Source organism: Eulemur rufifrons, chromosome 8 (assembly GCF_041146395.1).
Source record: "Eulemur rufifrons isolate Redbay chromosome 8, OSU_ERuf_1, whole genome shotgun sequence".
NCBI classification, from domain to species: Eukaryota; Metazoa; Chordata; class Mammalia; order Primates; family Lemuridae; genus Eulemur; species Eulemur rufifrons.
Window position 1 is genome coordinate 88,197,112 of NC_090990.1, and position 21,484 is coordinate 88,218,595.

The 21,484-nt window shown below is 40.4% G+C and overlaps 1 protein-coding gene across 2 annotated transcripts in view; it reads right to left on the minus strand.

Annotated features, from left to right (window-relative positions):
- Positions 1-20,083, minus strand: part of ASTN1 (astrotactin 1) — a 308,529-nt gene extending 288,446 nt beyond the window's left edge. For both annotated transcript variants that reach the window (XM_069478389.1, XM_069478388.1), the window contains exon 1: positions 19,767-20,083. In XM_069478389.1, coding sequence (XP_069334490.1) covers positions 19,767-20,049 — 283 coding nt within the window. In that variant the 5' untranslated portion in view covers positions 20,050-20,083. The remainder of the gene's footprint in view (positions 1-19,766) is intronic.
- Positions 20,084-21,484: the final 1,401 nt, after the last annotated feature.

Here is a 21,484-nt window from a genome sequence, read left to right on the forward strand (position 1 = left end):
TCTTAGTTTTGATCATCATATACAGTTAGGCAAGATGATAGTTAGGAAAAGCTGGGTGAAAGGCGTACAGGAACTCTCTGCGTTACTCTCTGCGTTACTTTTGCAACTTTTCTGCAAGCCTAACATTGTTTCAAAATAATGTTAGCATTTGGGGGACATTTCTGACATTGAAGAAGTTTCTGCAGGTAAACAAAATGTCATTCCTTTGCCTTTATGTTTGGCTAGAACTTTATCAAATCCTTGTGGAAATAATGGTTATTACATGTTTCCACAGGCTCTACCTTGTGTTGATGATGTGGTGAGAAATTCTGGACGTGATCTCTATGCCAGATTACTGGACTAAATAGGAAAAGTCCTTAAGGCTGAGACCAAAACAGGTCCAGAGAGGAGCTGGGAGTAGAGCTCAATAGTTTTGAGTTATCTCTGAGCTGTTTAACACCCTGGAAAACAGCCCCAGTGCTTTAGAGGTAATCTGGTCTAATCTGGAGGTACCACAGTTTTCAAATGCTTGCAAAGGTTATTAATGACCTCTCACTGCACATGAGGAATCCACATACGGTACAATGAGATTGCAGCCTCTTGGCACAAAGACGCTTTAAACTGGAAAGGAATTTCTCAGTAGGTCTGCGGTAGCATTCCATTCTGTTGCAAACGGATTGCAGAGGGTGGCTATATTTACCCCATACCCTTGGGGTAACTGGGATGTGGCATGAGCCACAGCCCTGAAAACCCATCATGTCTGACCATGAGAAGACATGATTACTTCAGGGGGACATAGATCATCATTTTGAGGGATGTCTTGTCATGAAAAAGTTTGGGAAGCATTGACCTAGAAGCTTTCAGGTTTCCTTAAATTTTTAAGTGTCTGAGTCTCCTAGTATCTGATCCCCAGGGTTTCCTAGCCCAGGGTCAAGTTTGAGAAACTCAGATGACTCATGAGATTCCTTTAAGCTGCAACCCTTGAGAAATCAACATTGAGCTCTGTTTCCCTTGTGGCACATGGAGATAAAAATGCCTTGGATTTAGAGTCTGTCTTAAAGTAGCTCAAACTCTTCCAAGTGGCTGTAGAACAACAATCACACCCTCTCCTTTAATATCAAGGCCCTGGGAAATACACCAAAGTTGCTTTAAATGTCATAGACTCTCACTCAGTCTCCCCTGTGACCTTTAAGTAACCATAACAGCATGGCTTCCAGGCTCACTGCATGGCCAAAATCTGAAGAAAGTGGCAAAAGGAAAGCACTTCTGAAAGTCCCTTTAAGTTCCATAATTCTGAGATTCTCAACCAACCCCTTTCCCTTCCTGACCCACAGAGGTTTCCCACACAGCTGAGAGGAATGGTAGAGGTGACTGCCTGTGTATAAAGCTCTGCCCTCTATGGGAACCCGCGGATATGCATTACAGTTCAGTAACAAAACAGACCTCGGAGCAACATGAGACCAGGCACCCTATTCATTCATTCATTCGTTCATTCTGTTCATCACTAAGCACTGAGGTGCAGGGACGCCAGGCTCACAGGCATGCAAACTAAGATGTTACTCTGGGGAAAGCCTTGTAATGGAGATGTAAATCAAGTGCCAAAACGTTCACATGAAAGACCATTAATTCTCTCTGGAATGCGGGATCCCATCCCAGCAGAGGTTCCCTGTGAGTTAGGTCAGCAATTCTCAAAGTTCTTTGTCTCAGCAACCCTTTTCACTCCTAAAAATTACTGAGAACCTCAAAGAACTTTTGCTTATGTGGGCTGTATCTACCGATGTTTACCATATTTGAAGCCAGAACTGAGAAATGTTTTGAGGGTGTTTTTGGGTTTTTTTTTTTTCCTGAGACAGGGTCCCACTCTGTCGTCCAGGCTAGAGTATAGGGGTGTCATCACAGCTCAGTGCAACTCAAACTCCTGGGTTTAGCTCTCCTGCCTCAGCCTCTTGAGTAGCTGGGACTACAGAGGCACGCCACCACGCCCGGCTAGCTCATGTACTTTTTGTAGAGAAGGGGTCTTGCTCTTTTGCTCAGACTAGTTTCCAACTTTTGGCCTCAAGTGATCCTTCCACCTCAGCCTCCCAAAGTGCTAGGATTACAGGCATGAGCCACCGTACCCAGCCATTAGAAATGTTTTAAATATCTATGAATCTATTTCATAACAACAAGAAGAAACTCACTACATGTTAACATAAACTGTATATTTTGTAAAAAATAACTTTATTTTCCAAAATAATAAAAAATAGTGAGAAGAATAACAGTATCTAATATATTTTTTTTTTTTTTCTAATCTTTTAAATACTGGCATAATAGAAGACAGCTGGATTCTCATCTCTGCTTCTTCAGTGAATACACTACACCAAGTTATTTTGGTTGAAATAAATAAAGAAAATCTTGTCTCACATATATATGAAGTTAGAAAAGAAAGGATTATTTTAGTAGCCATCTGAGATAATTATAGATATTCTTTGATACTATGCCAAAACTCAACAAGCATTAATTTCTTTACAGTGACTGGGAATGTGGAAACAGAAACCATACATTGAATATTTTGCATGATCTTTATTTAAATCATTGTCCACGTTAAAATTTGAATGTATATTTTTTGCACACATACAGTTTTGAAACCTACATCGATCACTTAGTAAATATAGTTCATAGAGTTACACAGATCTTGTAAATGTGGGCACATTTCACCATACAATTTCAAAAACTCACTCATTAATAGCATTACTGGTTCCATCAGAAGTCTTCAAGTATTGGAAAGCTGTCAAGTTCACTGTGACATTTATAAATTTTTATAATATTTTAATTTTTCTCTTGAAAGCTTGAATTTTATCATTGGCAACAAATACTGTCAGTTGTTTTCTAAGTTCACTTTGTTCATTTTCAAGAAAATTTCAGCCAAATACTCAAGTCTGGACAACTATAATTTGCTTGTCAGTTGTTCTTTCAAGTAAAAATTGTTACAAGATGAGAGCAGATAGTTCTGCTTGCAACGCAAACACTGACACTCAGCTTGCAGCAGAAGTGCTTTCTGTCCACCTCCCATTTTGTTACTCGGAATACTAAGAGGACATTTACTCAATTTTTAACAAATCAAGAATTGTTCTGCTTCATTTGGGTTATTACTAAGTGAAACTTGATTTCTTAAAAATTGTGAGTGTGGTGAAAAGTGCAATGACTGCTAGTATATAATGGTATCACTATATTAATTCCTGCTAAAGCACTAACAGTTTTTCCCACCACTGCTTTGCACCATCAGTGTAAATATCAGCTCAGTGAAAAGGACAACTGATATCTTAATATTACAATGAAAATAGTTTTCCTTTTAAAGGAGATCCTGGAAAGGGTCTCACTGGCCCCTGGGTCTCACTGGCCAGCGGTCCCCAACCTTGCTGGCACCAGGGATCAGTTTCATGGAAAGCAAGTTTTCCATGGACCAGGGCAGGGTGAGGGGGAAGGTTTTGGGATAATTCAAGCACATTACATTTATTGTGTACTTTATTTCTGTTTTTATTACATTGTCACTTGCCACTCACTAATAGGGTTTTGATATGAGTCTGCAAGCAATTGATTTATTATGATCTCTGTGCAGTCAAACCTCTCTGCTAATGATAATCTGTATTTGCAGCCACTCCCCAGAGCTAGGATCACCACTTCAGCTCCACCTTAGATCATCAGGCATTAGATTCTTATAAGGAGTGTGCAATCTAGATCCCTCGCATGCACAGTTTACAGTAGGGTTCGTGCTCCTATGAGAATCTAATGATGCTGCTGGTCTGACAGGAGGCAGAGCTCAGGCTATGATGTGAGGTATGGGGAGTGGCTGTAAATACAGATTAAGCTTCACTTGTTCATCCACTACTCACCTCCTGCTGTGTGGCCCGGTTCCTAACAGGCCACTGACCACTACCAGTCCACAGCCTAGGGGTTGGGGACTGCAAACTTAGAGAACCACTGAGCTAGACTTGGGTGTTAGTCTGTTGATGTTCAATGGAACCAAGCTCAGCATGGGTTCACTACATACATACTCCAAGCCAAACAAGCACTGTGCCAAAAGCTGAAGGTACTGACATAATTAAGAAACTGTCTGCCTTTTAGGAGCTTACAGCCTCATGGGGTAGGCAAATAGGGAAGAAAATCATTCTAGAATTAGAGTATCACCAAGGAAGTATGCTATGAGAATACAGAAGTGCAAAGAATTCTCAGAAGTTTCGTAGAAGGATGTACTTGAGATGTATATGGCAGAATGAAAGGAATTAGAGGAAAAAATAGAAGAGCCAATACTAGGTCACTATTTCTGAAATATGAAGTGGAAGAGAGTTGTTGAAGTGACTCTGAGGTTGTCTCCTCACCTTACCTCCTGCCACACGGTCTGAGAGAGTGACTGCAGCTTCAGGAACAGGCCCTGGTCAGCCAAAGCTGGCCAGTTACTGCATGCTTCTTGACACGGATATTGGTCCAAGGATGGGCAGACCTAAGTCAACTCGTAAGCATCAAGGAGTAGCTTGCAGGGCAAAGCAGCCTGCCCTCCTCCTGAGAGAGATCTCCAGAAGCAATCTTGACTCTTTCTCTGAACACTCTTCCTTACGGCTGTGGTGCCGCAGCTGCAGCAGCTGTCTTGCGAGTTGGAGGGGAAAGCCCATGCAGAGGAGGCCAAAGCCACAATGGCTGCAGAGACACACCACTGGAGCCTGACGAAAGCAAACCTGATTACCTTCATTAACCTGAGCCCATGCATCCTCTTCATCACTGACATCACTTCGAACTGAATTCTCTCTTACTTGCCATGGGAAAGTTCCAAACCAGCATGAGGTTAATCCAACACAGTGCTAGAGAGACAGGAATCAAATCATGGAATACCTTTCATGACTTGCTAAGGATTCCTGGCGTTCTCGGGCAGGGTCTGGGAGTCAAAGTATCGGAAGATGGGAAATAACTAAGCCTTTGAAGGTACCACCAATTGATTCTTTTTATGCACTGGCCACACTGGCTTATTTTTCCCCCCAGTTTTACAAGTTTCCTTCCTATCTACAAAGAGACTGTGCATTACCCTAGAAGAGGAGAAGACCACTTCAAGGAAGATCAGCAGTGACAAATGCAACTGAAGGCCATTGAGATAAGGGCAGAAGGGGTTCCTTGAATTTAGCATTAGGAAATCAATGGTGACCTCGTGCAATGAAGCAGACAGGAGCATGAGTGCCACTGTGAAGGCGTAGACTGATAGGCGCTTGCTAAGAGAGCACACAGGTAAGTAGACAGTTTCTTTTATGTTTTTAAGATGAAGGAGAGTAGAGTATATTTATAGGCTTAAAGGGAAGGAGCTAGGAAAAAGAGGGGCAGAGAAAAAGTGAATATTAGTATCTAGAAGAGAGGAATGATAGATACTTTAAGGTCCTAGAAAAGACCAAATTCTTAGTTCTAAAGACAGGATTGTGTCTGTCATATTTCTCATTGCCTTCCAAGAGCCAAGCATTGTGATGGATTTTTAGTAGCTGCTAAAATATTTGGGAAACTGGAGGTGAGAAGGTAAAAATGAATGCTGAAGTGGGTCTACAAGTTTGGAGGTTGGAGATGTACAGAAGTTGGAGGTAATTTATGCCTGATAATCTCAATTTTTTAGGTAAAGCATGAGGCAAGATCTTATGCTAAGTATAAAGGTGTGGGAATTAAGTTGAGAACCTGACTACCTTACTAAAAGTTTGAAATAGTCACTTAGGGAAATGAGAGGAAAGGATGGCCAAGGTCAATATGTTTTGAAAACTGTGAAATGTCACCCATATATAATGTATTATTATGGTTATTGTTATAATGATAATATGTCCACTGAGTTTCCTTGTGATTTAATTGAAAATTTTTATTACTGTTGAATTTAAATAGAGAAAGAAAAATGCAAAAAAAAAAAAAAGAAATTGATAAGCAATTTTCAGGACCAAACTAGGATTAAAACCCAGATAATTATGGTACACAAATTTATACACAAATCTCAGCATTCAGTCTCGGAGTAAAATTAAAGCAGGTAGATTTGAGGAATTGATTCGCATCTGGACATTTGACTAAAAGATTCTGTATAACGACAAGCAGCAATGAAATTAAGGAGTCCAATAGAAAGATAGTCCAGGAAAAGGAAGGGATGCCAGAGCATTCTAATAGACATGGAGGAAATGAAAGGGTCAATGAAATGGTGAATTTCCAAGGACCAAATATCAGGCAGAATGAAAGAGAAGGGATGAGATAGCTGGAGAGAGGAATCTGTGGTACGAACAGAGCCACTATTGAGGTTGGAGAACTTTTAAGGGTGAGGGGTGTGTGATCATAGTCATGGGAGAGTACAATGGAGTTTTGAAGGTAGAGCTGAGGAAGTTCAGGAGTTATAAAGTAGGAAGTTGGATGTGTTGTGTATTTCAGAGGTTGGCAAATTATAGCCTATGAGCCACTTGCCTGTATTTGTAAATGAAAGTTTAATGGAACACAGCTACCTCCATGCACGACATACTGTCTATGGCTGCTTTTCTGCTACAAGGATATATTGAGTGGTTATGACAGAGACCATATGGACTAAAAAGCCTAAAACATTTACTCTCTTGCCCTATAAGAAAAAGTTTGATGACCCCAGTCTACATGGTTGATGGCATGTTCTTGTGTACAGGTGGGAATTGAGACAGGGAGAGCAACAGAGGGGCCATGCTAAGTGCATTGGCAAGTGGCCAGGAAGCTGATAAATGGGGACAGAAGATGACAAAGCTGCAGATGTGTACTTCCAAAAGAGAAATATTTTCTGAAAGGAGAGTGAAATTGTGTGGGTCTAGAACAATGATTCTTAACCTTTTTGAAGTCTTTATGGCAGAGACTGTGATTTTCCCCCCAAAATCTATTCTGTCTTTCTCTCGAGAATTTAAGTTGAGCACATGGCCACCCAGCTAAGACTGCGTTTTCTTAGTCCTTTGTTGGGATTTTAGGCATGTAATGACATTCTCTCCAATGTCATGAGAATACAAGGCATGGTTGTAACTTTTGCCTTACTTCCCTAGAAAAGAATTGTTACCCTGAATGTCTGCCCTTCCCCTTGCTGTGAGCTGAAACAAGTACACTAGTGACTCTGCTTTACCCTGCAGAAGATGGCAAGGGCCTGGGGGATGGCAGAGCAGAAAGGTGGAGGGATCCTGGGATTCTGAACACTGCGTGAGGCAGAGCGTCTTGCTAGACTGAACCACTCATCCCAGACCTGTCGCCTGAGGGAGAATAAGCTTTTCTGCTTTAAGTCACTTGTTAAGACCTCTTTGTTCCAGAAAGTTAACCTCTATCCTACTTACAGTACCTTTTTAAAAATCTGATTTAAGCTGTGTATCCTCTTTCTAGGAAATTGTCCTTGCATATAAATTTTATACTCAATGGAATCTGGACCCCATACATGGTCCTCAAGCTGAGAGCGCACATCACAGAAGTGGCCGTCGAGAGAAAGAGAAAATGTCCACCCTTCCTCTGTGTTTGGGGAACATTCTGAGAAAGTGTCCAGAGGGAACTTTTAAAAAAAAGTAGGCATTCTTTGCCACTGCACCCTTTTAGGTGATGTCCTTGACTGGTGCTAGACTGAAAGAGACATTCAGAGAACAAGGACAGGAGAGGAAATACAGGAAAGATAATAAGGTCAAGGCACAAGATGAAACTACGATGAGGAAAAATGAGTCAGAAAATAAAAAAATTTAATTCTCAGAATTCACATTTGAGGAAAGGTAGAGGTCCAGGCGAGGACAGGGAAATCCGAAGCCGTCAGCGAGGGCCCTGCAGAGTGCACGGATCTGCGCTGCGCAGCTGCGGACGCCCCGCGCACACAGACAGACCTCACAGCGCGGCGGATTCACTGCGCTGCCTCAGTACTTGGAGCTACACAACCCACCTAGAAACCAAAAACAGCAAAAGAATTTCACTGGGCACTACTATGGTTTACATGCTTACTTCATGTCCCTCCACTGCAGGTAGTTAATTTTTGACATGGGTGCCAAAGATAACCTTGAATATTTCTATACTGCACATCCTTTTCTTTTACCCATTTTGGCCTTTACACTTTCTAATTCCTGGTCCTAAGGGTAGAGCTAATAATTTCTCCCCAAAACCCAGAACCCCATGGTTACCAGACTAAGCCCCACCATCCTCTGAATATGAACTTAGACCATTTGCTCTGGAAAGAATTCCCTACTATTGGTTGACTTGGCATTCATTATTTTACTAACAAAGTAACCATTTCTTAATTCAGTCATTACAATCACCATACTATGTGGTACAATGGTTAAGATTATAGGATCTATAGATAATTTCAATGCTATTTAAATTGTTTCGGAGCAAAGAAGAAAACTAAGCAATTATTTTTATGATATAAATATAAAATTAATACTAAATTCTGACAAAGATTATGCACTCACAAAAAGAAAACCTAAGACTAATGTCACTTAGAAATAGTGATGCAATGTATCCTTAATTAAATATTAGCAAACAGAATCCAGCAGTTCAATATTTATATTTATTCTTAGATTTATTAAAAGGATGAATTATATACAAGCATTTCATAGTATTGAACCACCCTTGCAGTTTTGGAACAACTTTCACGGAAAAGGTATTTTAAAACATTTTTAAAAATCACTCTTTATATAGAAAAAAAACAATTAATTCTTCTTGAATATAATTTTTAACCATTTTACCCAAAGCCAACATAATGCTTAAAGGTACGCAGCAGTACTGTTACAACTAAAGTTAGAAAAAGATAAAAATACATTTTTATTTGACATTATAATAGAGTCTCTAGCCAGTTCAAATAGACAAGAAAAAGAAATGAGAGGCATAAAAATTTAAGGGGAGTATATAAAATTATTATTTGTACACAATATGTCTATATTACTGAATTATCTGAGAGAACCAGTTGAAACACAACTATAGATAGAGAATTCAGAAAATGGTGGAAGTTGAAAATTAACACACAAACCTCAATAATTTTCATATACAGAAAGTATAATGCTTTGGAAAATAAATAAAAAAGAAAGCATTCCTTTCACAAAAGCACAAATAGATAAAATACCTAGAAGTAAATCTAACAAGAAATGTATAAGAACTATGTGAGAAAACAAAATAAACAAAAAAAAACTTTAAAACTAAAGGCCAAACAAGAAGACATGAACAAATGCAAACAGAAGTTCTTAAATAGAAAAACTCAACATCATAAGGATTTAATTCTTCCTTAGCTAACTTAAAATTTTAAAAAGATTTCCAATAAAAAACACTATTTTTTATGATTCTTGTTGTTGTTTTTAAAACCAGGCCAGCCAATTTATAATAGAAGCACATATGGAAGAAAAGGATGGCCATGAGAACTCTGAAAAAGAGTAGCAGCAAAGAGTGAATGGCCTTACTAGATATTAAAATATACTACAGAGCTTCAATATTTAAGGTGATATGGTATAGGCACATGCATATATAGATACAGTAATACAACAGAATAAAAGTTCAGAAATAGACCTAAATGCATTATAGAATTTAGTATATGACAAGCACAACATCTCAAATCAGAGTTGAAACATGGACTATTTAATAAATGGCACTGAGACATTTCAATAACTATGTGGAAAGCTGCTACGGTTTATATGTTTGTCACCTCCAAACCTCATGTTGAAAGTTGATCCCCAATTTTGGAGTTGGGGCCTAATGGTAGTAGGTTTTTGGGACATGGGGGTGGGATCCTTTATGAGTAGTTTGGTACTATCTTCATGATAATGAATGAGTTCTTGCCCTCTTGGTTCCTGAAAGCTGGTTGTTAAAAAGTGCTTGGTACCTTCTCCCTCTTTCTCTTGCTTCCCTTCTCACCATGTGATCTCTGCACACTCTGCCTCCCCTTCATCTTCCACCATGAGTGGAAGCAGCCTGATGCCCTCGCCAAATGCAGATACCCGTAATTTTGGACTTCCCGGCCAACAGAACTGTGAGCCAAATAAACCTTTCATTCCCTATAAATTACTCAGCCTCAAGTATTACTTTATTAGCAACACACAAAGGCCTAAGACAACAGCTAAAGTTGGTACTTCATATAGCACATCTGGATAAGGTTGTATACCAGAATAAATTAAAAATACATTAAATATTTAAATTCAAAGAATAAAACCATTGCAATATTAGGGAAAAAAATGGTGAATCCTTTTATAGTCTTAAAATGAGGAAGATATTCCCAACTAAGACTTAAGGTATAAAAGCTAAAAAAAAAAAATAATTAATATCTGCCATTACATACAATTTAAAAGTTTCTGGAAAGCCAACCAACCCCTCAAACAACCAAAAACCAAGCAAATACAAGCATGGGCAAAGTCAAGAGACATGCAACAATCTGGGAAAGAATATATTTGTAACTCATATTACAGCCAAATGGATAACCTCCCTAGTATTTAAGGTGCTCCTAAAAGTACAGACTGGAAAAACAATGAGATATCGCTTTATACTTAGTGGGCTGACAAATATCAGAACACTGTACAATACGAAATGTTGGTGGGATTATAAGAATATAGGAACCCTCAAATACTGCTGATGAGAGTATAGACTGAAAGGATTGGTAAATGTAGTAGACGACCATCATGGGGTGCTCTGCAGCAGTCAAAATCAATGAGCTAGACCTATGTTGTCCAGTAACTCTTTCTGCAATGATGGAAATGCTCTATGCATGCACTGTTCAATATAGAAGCCACTAGCCACATGGGGTTATTTAGAAGTAAACTAATTGAAATTTAAAAACAAAAAATTTAGTTCCTTGCTTGCATTAGCTACATTTCAAGTGCTCAAGAACTACCTATGGCTAGGAATTACCATACCGGATAAAGCCTATATAGAATATTACTATTATCTCAGAAAGCCCCACTGGACAGTGCTGGGCTATATTCACACATATGGCGTGAGTGGATCTTAAAAATATAGTACTGCATAAAGAAAGAATCAGAATGATATGATAGCACATCACTATTTACTTAGATTAAAAATATATCAGCACAAAACAACTATTCACATATTGCAAGAACACATACCAATAACAAAAGATCAACATTAGGAAAATTAAAATGTTTGCCTATGAGGAAAATGAGTGGGAATTGGAAATGACCATAAAAGGAAACAACAAACAAGCAAATCAATAACCCACTGGAAGAAAGGGGGCTTTCATAGACCTATGATAAAATATGCTGTGAATTGAGGAATATTACTAAGTCATATCTCTGCATGAGATTACAAAAAAAATGAAAGCACACAACACCCTACATGCTAATGTTTATAGCACTTTTATTCATAATTGCCAAAAACTAGATGCAACCAAGATGCTCTCCAATCGCTAAATGGATAAACAAACTGTCGTACCACCATATAGGGGAATGTTATTCAACAATAAAAAGAAATGAACTATCAAGCCATGACAAGATATAAATGAATCTTAACTGCATAATGCTAAGGGAAAGAAGAATGTCTGAAAAGGCTACATACTTTATGATTCTGATTATATGAAATTCTGGAAAAAGGAAAACTATAGTGATACTAGAAGACCAGTGGCTGCCGGAGTTTGGGAGTAAGGAAGGGAGGATTGCATAGATGAAGGCAGGGGATTTTGTAGGATAGTCAAACTATTCTGTATGACACTATAACTGTGGATATAGTACACCACACATTTGTCAAAACTCATATAACTTCTGAGCACAAAGAGTCAACCTAAATGTGTACAAATTAAAAGAAAATAAATTATTTAGGAGGTTGAGTGATCCCAGGATTAATGTAGAATGTGATAAAACACTAAAATATCATAAATGTATGAACAACCTCACTGAAGGGGGAAAGGAGAAAAATGCTGACCTAAAGAACTATGGAAATGAGTGGTCTATAAGACTAAAGCTAAAAACAAATGAACAAACAAAACTGTACAGAAGAACTGCACTCTAAGTTGTTCCCCACAGTCATATGGGTAAACAATTCTAATACCATGTAAATGCATAGTGAAGTTAAAAAATTTAATAAATAAATGGCAAGTGGTGGGAGCTAGATTTCTCAGTGTTGTAGTGAGAAGAGCAAGGTAAGGAAGCTAGATAATCCATGGGTGCAATAATGAATTAGGTAATGATAGCTAATATTAATTAAGTAATGATAATTATATAATGGATTAGAGCTGGAGACATCAGTATGAACTCATGCTTAGCTTAATACAGATACCAATGATTACATATAGAAATATTTATAGATATGTGTGTGTGTATGTATATGTGAGCTAGTATAGACACATATATTTCCTTGCTCTATCAGCCGAGAGGGCTTAGCAGCAATGATACCCCCATAACAACAAGCACACCTAGCATCCAGATCTTGGTTTCTAAAACCATTCCCCAACAAAAAGAGCCAGGGCCCCTTGGAGAAATAGCTAATTATAGAATGGTTTCTTAGAGAAATAGCTAATTCAGGCAATATACAAGATGAGCCTGGAGAGCTTGCAGTGACAGGAAGTAAGAAAGTATTCAAAAAACAAAAAGCAAAACAAAACAAAACCCCACATTAATAGGGGTATGTCCAAGAGACACTGGAGCCAACAAACACAGCTCCTGTTGGACAAGCCTGAAACAATCTGAGAACACAATCAATAAGGTAGAATCAAAACCCAAAGCATTAAATAAACATTCAGGAGTCCACATGATATAACTAAATGATTAAATAAGCAAATAAGTGGAGAAGAGACAATTCTCTCATGTAGCTGAATTCGAAATAATTTACGTAGATAGTCAGCTTTCAGAAAGGTAAACCGTGGGCCCCCCATTCCTTTAGCATCGTCTGTGTACAGTGACTTCCTTCAAAGAGTATAGTATGGAAGGAGGGAAAAAAAGAGTTACTTTACAGTGGAGAAACCTGACACCTCAACAAGGTGATTAGAGTCAACAGAGACAGCGATAAGTCATATTGATAGAATGTACCCTTGGTATGATGTGATGAAAATGACACTTGATCTCTTCGCTTCCTCCCCCAAACCCTAGCTCCAGTCTAATCACGAGAAAAATATCAGACAGATCCCAATTGAGAAGCATTCTACAAAATACTTGACCAGAACTTTCTAAGCTGTAAAGGTCATCAAGAAACAAGACTGAGAAACTGTCGCAGCCACAAGAAGCCTAAGGAGACAGGACGACTAAAGGTACTGTGGTACCTGAATGGGATCTTGGAACAGAAAAAGGATATTATGTAAAAACTAAAAACAAATCTGAATAAAGTTTGAACTTTTGTTTATAATCATATATCACCAGTGGTTCTTCAGTTTTAACAAGTGTATCACAGTAACGTAAGATGTTCATAACAGGAGACTCTGGGTGTAAGGTATGTGGAAAATCTCTGTACTATCTTTCCAATTTCTCCATAAATCTAAAACTGGTCTAAAAAATGAATTTATTTGTTAAAAGAAAGGAAAACAAAAATCAAGTACTGCCAGAATCTATGGAGCCTCCTCTCTTCCTCTCCCCCTTCACATTATCTTCCCTTTCCATAAAATGTAACACCCATCCTTGATTTTGTTTTTTGCTTCCTTGTTTTTCATAAAAACTGTTACCACATTTGTATGTATTCTTAACAAATGTTATTTTGAATTGATATAAATAAATAAGCTAGTTGCCTATTTTCATTTACCTTTACATTCATGAGATTTACCAATATTGGTATATGTAGCTGCAATTCATTTACTTTCACAGCTAGACAATATTCCATGGGATGACTGTACTACCTTGTTACTTCTATCTCCTGTTAATGGTTGCTTCCAGGTTTTGCTATTACCAAAAAACATTCTCATGTACACAAGTAAGAATCCCTGTGTAATAAATAGAAGTAGAATTGTTGGGTCATCTTGCACACACGTTTGCAACTTTACTATATAATACCAAATTGTTTGACAAAAGTTGACTTGTTAGTTTAGATAACCATCAGCAACAATTTTATTTTTGTTCCTTGGAAACCAAGAGATCCATACTTTTTTTTCCCCCCTCAAATTTTTAAAGTATATGTGATTAAAAAATAAAATATTAATATTTCATAGTTGCAATAAAAATGAAATAATGATAGATGCCAAATTGTAATACATTAGAAATTGCCATAGGCTTTAACTTGTCCTGGGAGATTAACTTGCTCAAAAGAGAGCTTTTTCTGCCATCTGTGTGCATATATTTGAACTGGTGTGAAGTGAAGAAATAAAGACTTGGCATGTTCCTGTTGAAAAGGTGCCAAGCTCTGTTCCTGTAAACTGGCCTTAATCTGAGAAACTACTAGCCCTTTAGGTTTAATTACATTTCTAAAAAAAGAAAGAAAGAAAAAAATATATATATGTATACACATGCCCTATAAAATGTGACCTCAATCTTGCCTGCAAAGATGAGAAAAAATTAAACCTCTATTCTATGTTTCCTTCAAAAATTCCAATAATTTCAATTCAAGTCATATGAGTATATCTAGAAGAGCATTTAAAGTGCTGTAAAATTCATCACACTTGCATTCAAACTTTCTTTGATGTAAAAATCTACATTTCTGCAGAGAAACAGCAAATAATCACCTTCTCAATAGTATAAATTAGTGCATTCTGCTAAGGTGAGTTATGGAACTTCCACAGGCCCAACCTTAAGATTGCGACGATTCACCCTGTGATGTCTTGGACGGGGCTGCCACTATGCACAAATCTGTGTACTGTTGACCTAGGCAGCTCACAGTAGTGCAGAGCAAAAGGAAAGAAAAGAAACAAATTATAAAGTTTCTCCACAAATGGGAAGATGGAAAGATGTGTGAAAAGAAGTTTAGGGATATTTGGGTATATTAAATGCTTCCTGTTAGGCCAAAGCTCTCTCGCAAGTAGAAAATTTTGTCTAGTATTGCATTTGAGGCCCATTGAAAATCCAGTCACTGCTACTCAAGCAGCTTCACTGGTTTCTGACAGAGGACTCTAAGTACAAGACCACCTGGTACAAATATCAGTGGCCTTTGGACAAGCAGCTAAAACCTCAGCACCTTCTGGATGGCTCCATGTAACAGTGGAGCAGTCTTTCTGGGATTCTCAATTTGCATATCTGTAGAACCCTTTTCAGAAAAGCATTGAACATACTGTCTTTATCCCCACCCATGCATCCTACCTACCTTGTTCATCATGACTGTGGGGGTCATAACATAACACCATGGAAACGTGGAAACATGGCTACCCCAACCTGGAAACTAGGAAGTAAGAACTCCCAAATCCTTCTTAGGGAAGTATACTTATTTAGGTAAGAATTTCTTGATGAAGGTCACCTTCTGCATTAAGGCTGATTAAGAAATCACTCAATGGGAAAGGATATTCAAGAGGTATTTTCATAGACATAATAAAAGCCTCCTTTATACAAACTACACAAGTGTGCTTTCCCTATTACAAATATCGTCAGGGCTCCTTTCATCCAAACATAAAAAGGAACAGATTTTGAAAAATTTTAAGGCATGTACGATAGTAGCTAAGAGAAAGGCTTAAACATCATATTGACCTGAGTTCGAGTGATGGATCCATCAATTGTTAGCTAAGTGACCCTGAGTAAGTTATTTAACCTCCCCGATCCTCACTTTTCTCCACTGTTGGAATAAGTGGAGAGCCAGAGGTTGACAGCAAATCTGTCTTCAAAGCCTATTCTTTTAACCGCCACACTGGACTGCTCCACACACTTTAAACAGCACCTTGCATTCGGGAACTTACTACATCTCTGCAGGCTGATTGATTTATCTTCAGGAATACCTTTTTCAATCAAAACCCATGACAGCTAAAGCAAAACTCCAAAGTGCAAGAGAAACAGCTTTCCTCACTAAGTTTTACACTGCCAAAGCTCAATAGTTAGATCTGAAATAGAAGAGCATCTCCTTCAAATAGTAATGAGACTGATAAATGTATTCCATTCACAGCACAGAAAACCTGGAAGTCATTCTTCAGGTTAATTCCTTGTCTCAAAACCAAATATGCCTCCAAAGCAGGAATTTCTACTGTTTTGAAAGCTGAGATATGAAATTTTAGTTGAGATATGAAATTTTAGTTGACTAATTTGGCAAACCTTTTAAATTCTCCCAAGAGGAAACCAAGGCTTATGTACCTAAATATTTTAAATTAGAAATGACAGTTACTTTGCCTTACCGTTGTGACTTTTACAGAACATCTGAGAGCAGGGGTTTAGGTTACCTGGCTTAGAATTGCCAAGGAAGTACCATAGAAAGGACCGTCAGACACAGAACAATCCGAATTTCTGGGAAGTATAGCAACCTAGAGAGGGCATGCTCTAAAAACACTCAAATTCAACGCATTTTAAAACTATATGGAACCAAACAAAACATAACTGAAAGTCACATAGGGCCCTTGAATCACAATTTGCAAACCCTACCTTAGAGAAAAGGAGACACGGATTCTTCTTCCCCTCCACACTGGATTATCTTCCAACAAAGAGTGACAAGCCTGATGGCTGAGATAGCCTCTGGGAGCCAGGCTTCAGTGCTTCCTGTGTCGAGTCAGCGCTCCCTGCCCAGCTTTGAAGTGGAGAACCACGTGCCAGCCTCCGGAGCCAGGCGTGGTCCCAACCATTCTCACATCACAAGTCTTTGCCCTGGCCAGGCTGCCCTCCATGGCAGGCCATCCACGTGCCATTTCCATTTTCCCTCCCACCACCCCATTTTGCCCATTTTTCTTCCATGAACTCAAATGTCTTCACCTTTCTAGACTGAGCCAAATATGATCTACCTTTAAATTGCACATTTGTGTTTTATTTTGCTTGTCTGTTACCCATGCAAAGAGCACAGGACTGGGATAGCTTAGGACTGCCTTTGGAGGGTAGGGCAGGTTTCACAGACAGGCCACATGTGTGCAGGATTTAGAAGGAAGAACGGATGACTGCAGAAGGGACAACAAGCCTTCTAGGCAGAGGGACTGGCATGTGCAAAGTCTTGAAAGAGTCCTGAAGGTCATGCAGGCTTGGGGGGCTTCTCTTTTGGACTGCAGCCACCTTCTCCATGGGCCTTGGAGAAGGTGGCTGCAGTCAAAAAGAGAAGACCCTTGTTTGCCTCACTGAAGTGACAGGACTTGATCCTGGAGGTGAAAGGAAGCCAAAGCTTGTTTTTGTTGTTGTTGTTATTTGTTCTTATTCTATTATTTTTTTACACTCAAAGGAGTAACAGGATCTGATTTTGGTCAAGGCCCCTGGTGAAGCCCATGTCTACCATGGAGTCTGCTCTTCTCACGCAAGCATTTCCTCCCGCAGCATCCCTGCGCCCCTTACCCGCCATCCCACACGACAGATATCATTACTTACAGCTTTCACAGGTAACTTTGTGTTTCCAGTGACTAGAAAGTACCTGAGAGCAGGAGGCTTTTATTTTTTTTTTTAACTTTTACATCCCAATAGTGCTGAGCAAGTACGTGTTCAATAAATTCCCAGGACTGTCTGATTCAGATTTCCCTTGGGGATGGGTTAGGCAAACTATGTTCCAGAGATAATATTAAGGAAAGCCCTAAACCCAAGTCACTAAAGCCCTCACTATTAACCATGAGCAACAGGATCCAGGACCACAAAAGTTAAGTTCACAAGCAACTAAGCTTGAGTTCTATTCTCCATAAAGTTGGACTCGTCTCCCTTTCTTCCCAGCTCTGCTCCACCACCCAAGCTGAGATTCACTCCTACTCCCCTTGGGAACACCAAGCCAAAAGTGGTAGGTACTAGCACGTCTCGAGTTCTGAGAACACACGGTCAATGACTGGGTGGGAGGGGGACAAATAATGCATTTTAAAAGTGCATCTGGCACTGAAGTGAGAGTGTATCTGTGCCTGTGTGTATATGCTAACTTGCAGCAGGTTACCATAGCAACCTCAACAGGGTGCTGCAGTGGGCAGCTTTGCAAGAAGTACAGAAAACCCATTCTTTAACATCTGGGCTTTTGGATCCTAGAAGGCACATCGCAGCATTAGGCCCTGGCTTCGGAACTCTACAAAAAAGGAAGTGGAATTTTGAATACCTGCTAGCCCAACCTTCCTTTTTTCATGAACCACACACATCCTTCTTCATGCACCATAAACACTGCATACAGAGCCCTAAATAGCCTCTTTAGAAACACATAATTTCCTACACTCATTCTTATATACTATGATGAACAGATTGTACCTGCACATCAGCATGACTTCCACACAAAATTTACATCCACTGGAATTGTACATTTTGATGAGCAGCATATTCACAATGTTCCCATTCCCAGTGAACCCCTAGTCTTTATTATGGTATCAGTATTTTTAATGCAAAATATATAATCCTATCAAGAGTGTAGATTGGGTTTGATGGGTTTGACAGAGCTGCACTCCAGGAACTGTGAACCAACTTTTCCAAGGACCAGGCAATTTTTGAAATTGCTTTTCCATAGGGGTGGAGGTTTACTCACCCACTTCCTCATATTTTCAGTGTGAAGGTATCTCTTATGAAGGAAGAGAAAGAGGGAGATGTTAGAATTCCACATGTGGCTCTAACCTACATTGTGGCCATCAGGAAGCCATGTTTCTGCAAAGTGAACTCTAGTCGGTAGGGCATTAAGTAGGTGGAGCAGCCTCTGAGATATTTTCTTTCTTTTTTTTTTCCTTGGATCTAGAGACTGATTTGTAGTTACCTTTGAATTTTCTCTTGGGCAAAGTAAAAATAATGTACAGCATCAGTAAAGAAATGGATTGCACAGTAGGCATGCACAGTAGAGTGAGAGATATATTTGCACATAGAGGAGTGAGGAAAATTTGGTTAACTAAGTCACATGAACTCACGGTGCACTGCAAGGTGCTGGAGCAGGACCATAATATCTTTGTAGCCTGGTAGTGGAAAAGAGTGGTAGATTTGAAGTGATATAGGGGTTTTGTGGCCTGAGAAAATTACAATGGAAGTGCCAAAGAGAGAGATGTAAACAAACAAAGGAAAGAAGACCCTGTTGCCCAGAAAGGTCATTCTGTGTGCAGAAATGCCTATGCCTATCTAAGGTGGCTCTGGGAACAAAGAGGAGACCCATAGTAACCAACTCCAGCTGGATGATTTCTTTACCCAAACAACTGTGAGGCAACTTGGAGATGTGGCTGTAGCTGAGCAAGGAGATTGTTGCATCTAAGCATGGAGGTAGGACTTCCCGGGATGAACACCAGGGCTATAAGAAACTTGAGTGTTTGGAAGGGAGGGTGTCAGTAACCTGGTGGCAGCTAAAAGGTTCTCCAGGAAGGAAGACTGGAGATCCAGCCAGTGCAATCTGGCCTGCACGTGCCTGGCAAGGTGATAACAGGGGATTTGCTTCTAAAGCCTGCAGGAAGTGCTGTGGGTGGGTGTAGGTGTCCAGGGGTGTGAAGCAAAGAGCTGAGCATGTGGCCAGGGAGTGGGGAGAAGGGCGTATGGGAGTTGAGCTGGTAGCAGACAAAAAGTGCTGTGTGGAGATGTTCCTGAATCAAACCTGGGACGTCAAGGCTGGGAGAGGTTTCAAAGAGCCTCATGCAACCTGTTCCTTTGGGGCAGGGCGGCTGAGGGGATGCGGAGCATCCAGGTCTGCTGTGGGGAGAAGTCAGGTGCACTGAAGGCACTAGCTTGCAAGTGGGTGTGGAGAACGCTCGGGGAGCGGGGCGGATCCAAGGAGGCAGGAGTGGGGGAGGGGAGGCCGTCGGAGAGTGAGTGTGTAGAGCCAGCTAGAGTGGGGGTGGGGGCGCAGGTCCAGCGCCTCCGGCCGCCTCGACCTCCCCCGGGACTCACCCAGCACGAAGTAGGGCAGCTCGGTGTTCTCCAGATCGTCCACCACGACCATCTCTCCTGGGAAGTCGTTGCGCACCGAGAAGAGAAGCTTGGGCTCGGAGGCCGAGGGGCTGTGCATGATGCTCAGGTCGTTCTCGCGCAGGAACGGCAGCGCCGACACCGTGATGCTTTTGAGCTTGCACTCCAGCTCCTTCGATGGATCCGCGTCGCCAGCGACCGTGGCCAGCACCGCCGCCGGCCCCCAGCAGCAGGCGAGCAGGGCGCAGAGCCCGGCTAAAGCCATCTTGAGCCCCGGCCGCCTTCCTCTCAGCGCCGCGGTGGTGGGGGTGGAAGCGAGCGGGGGGGGGGGGGGGGGGGAGGGAGAGAGCGAGCGAGCGCGGGAGGCGGGGGAGGCTGGGGAGGGGATGGAGATCTGGGAGAGCCCAGGTCCCCGGTATGAGATGCCGCCTGCGGAGTGCTGGATTTAAGCTCTGAGGTCTGGAGAGCCCGGATTCTTTGTTTCCCGGAGCTGCTGATCTGGGGAAGGGAAGGGGGGAGGAGGAGAGGAGAAAAAGGGAAGGAAGGACGTCGAGAGGGAAGAGGAAGGGAGCTGAGGATTCTAGGGAATCAGGTCAGCCCCCAGCTGGCTGCTGGAGCTCCTGCCTCTGTCCTCCTTTGCATCCCCCTGCAAGAGCGACGCTTTTGGCTATCAACTACCTGCACCGCATTTTAACAATATTAGTCTTTGCTATGCAAAATCTTCTCTCACCATCATTCAGAAGGCTTGGGAAGGGCACACACATGCACACACCTTAAAGGGAGCTTTTTCAAGGCAGTGTGTGTGTGGGGGGGGGGTCTTTCTAGATGCAAATTCCCCCAATGATTTCATGAAATGTAGCTTGTCCTATTCTTGTCTTTTTTTTTTCTTTTCTTTTTCTTTCTTTCTTTCTTTTTTTTTTTTTTTTTTTTTTTGCCCACTAGTTGGATTTGTATAGTGGATAAGCGAGAGGTATTAATAGAATAAATGGACATGTGTGTATTTTTACTTAGCACTAACTTTGTAAAATATTTAAAGGATATAGATGGGTGAATAGACACGCACAATGAAGAAGAAAGCCAATGGCCAATGTACTGCACACAGCTAAGCAGATCAGAACTTTTACTTTCAACTTCTCTCTGCTTCTTCCTTTTAGTTCCATCACAAATGTTATCTACAGTAACCAATAAAAAGATGATTTGAAGAATGACATAATTGATAGAAAAAAGCAGAATTAGCTCAAAGAAATGTTGAGCCTTTAGAGAATCCAGTAAATAGAACAAAGCTGGAAGAAAATGTGAGAACAACTAAAGTCTCTAAGCATCTTTAACAAATGGAAAAGTGAAAAAAGAATATACTTGGGTGTGAGCCAATTAATCCTATTCTAGTCAAGAGTACAACAGGGTAGATATTCAACCTCCCGCTGAAGCATTCTAAGGAATAACACCACCATCACTTAGAAGATATGTTCCCAGCAGTGCTGAGCAGTGTTGCCTTTTAAAAAACGATGACAGTGTGCAATAGGAGGTGGCATAAAAGTGATGTTTGGGTATGCCGCAATCCGATGTTTAAATGAACTTTCTCTCATATGATAACCAATAATTTATTTCAAAAGTGTGCCCCCTCCCATATCATTTGTTCAATGCTGATTTAAATACTAGGAGGGATAAAGACTGTGTTATAGGTAGTTCCCACTCTCTGG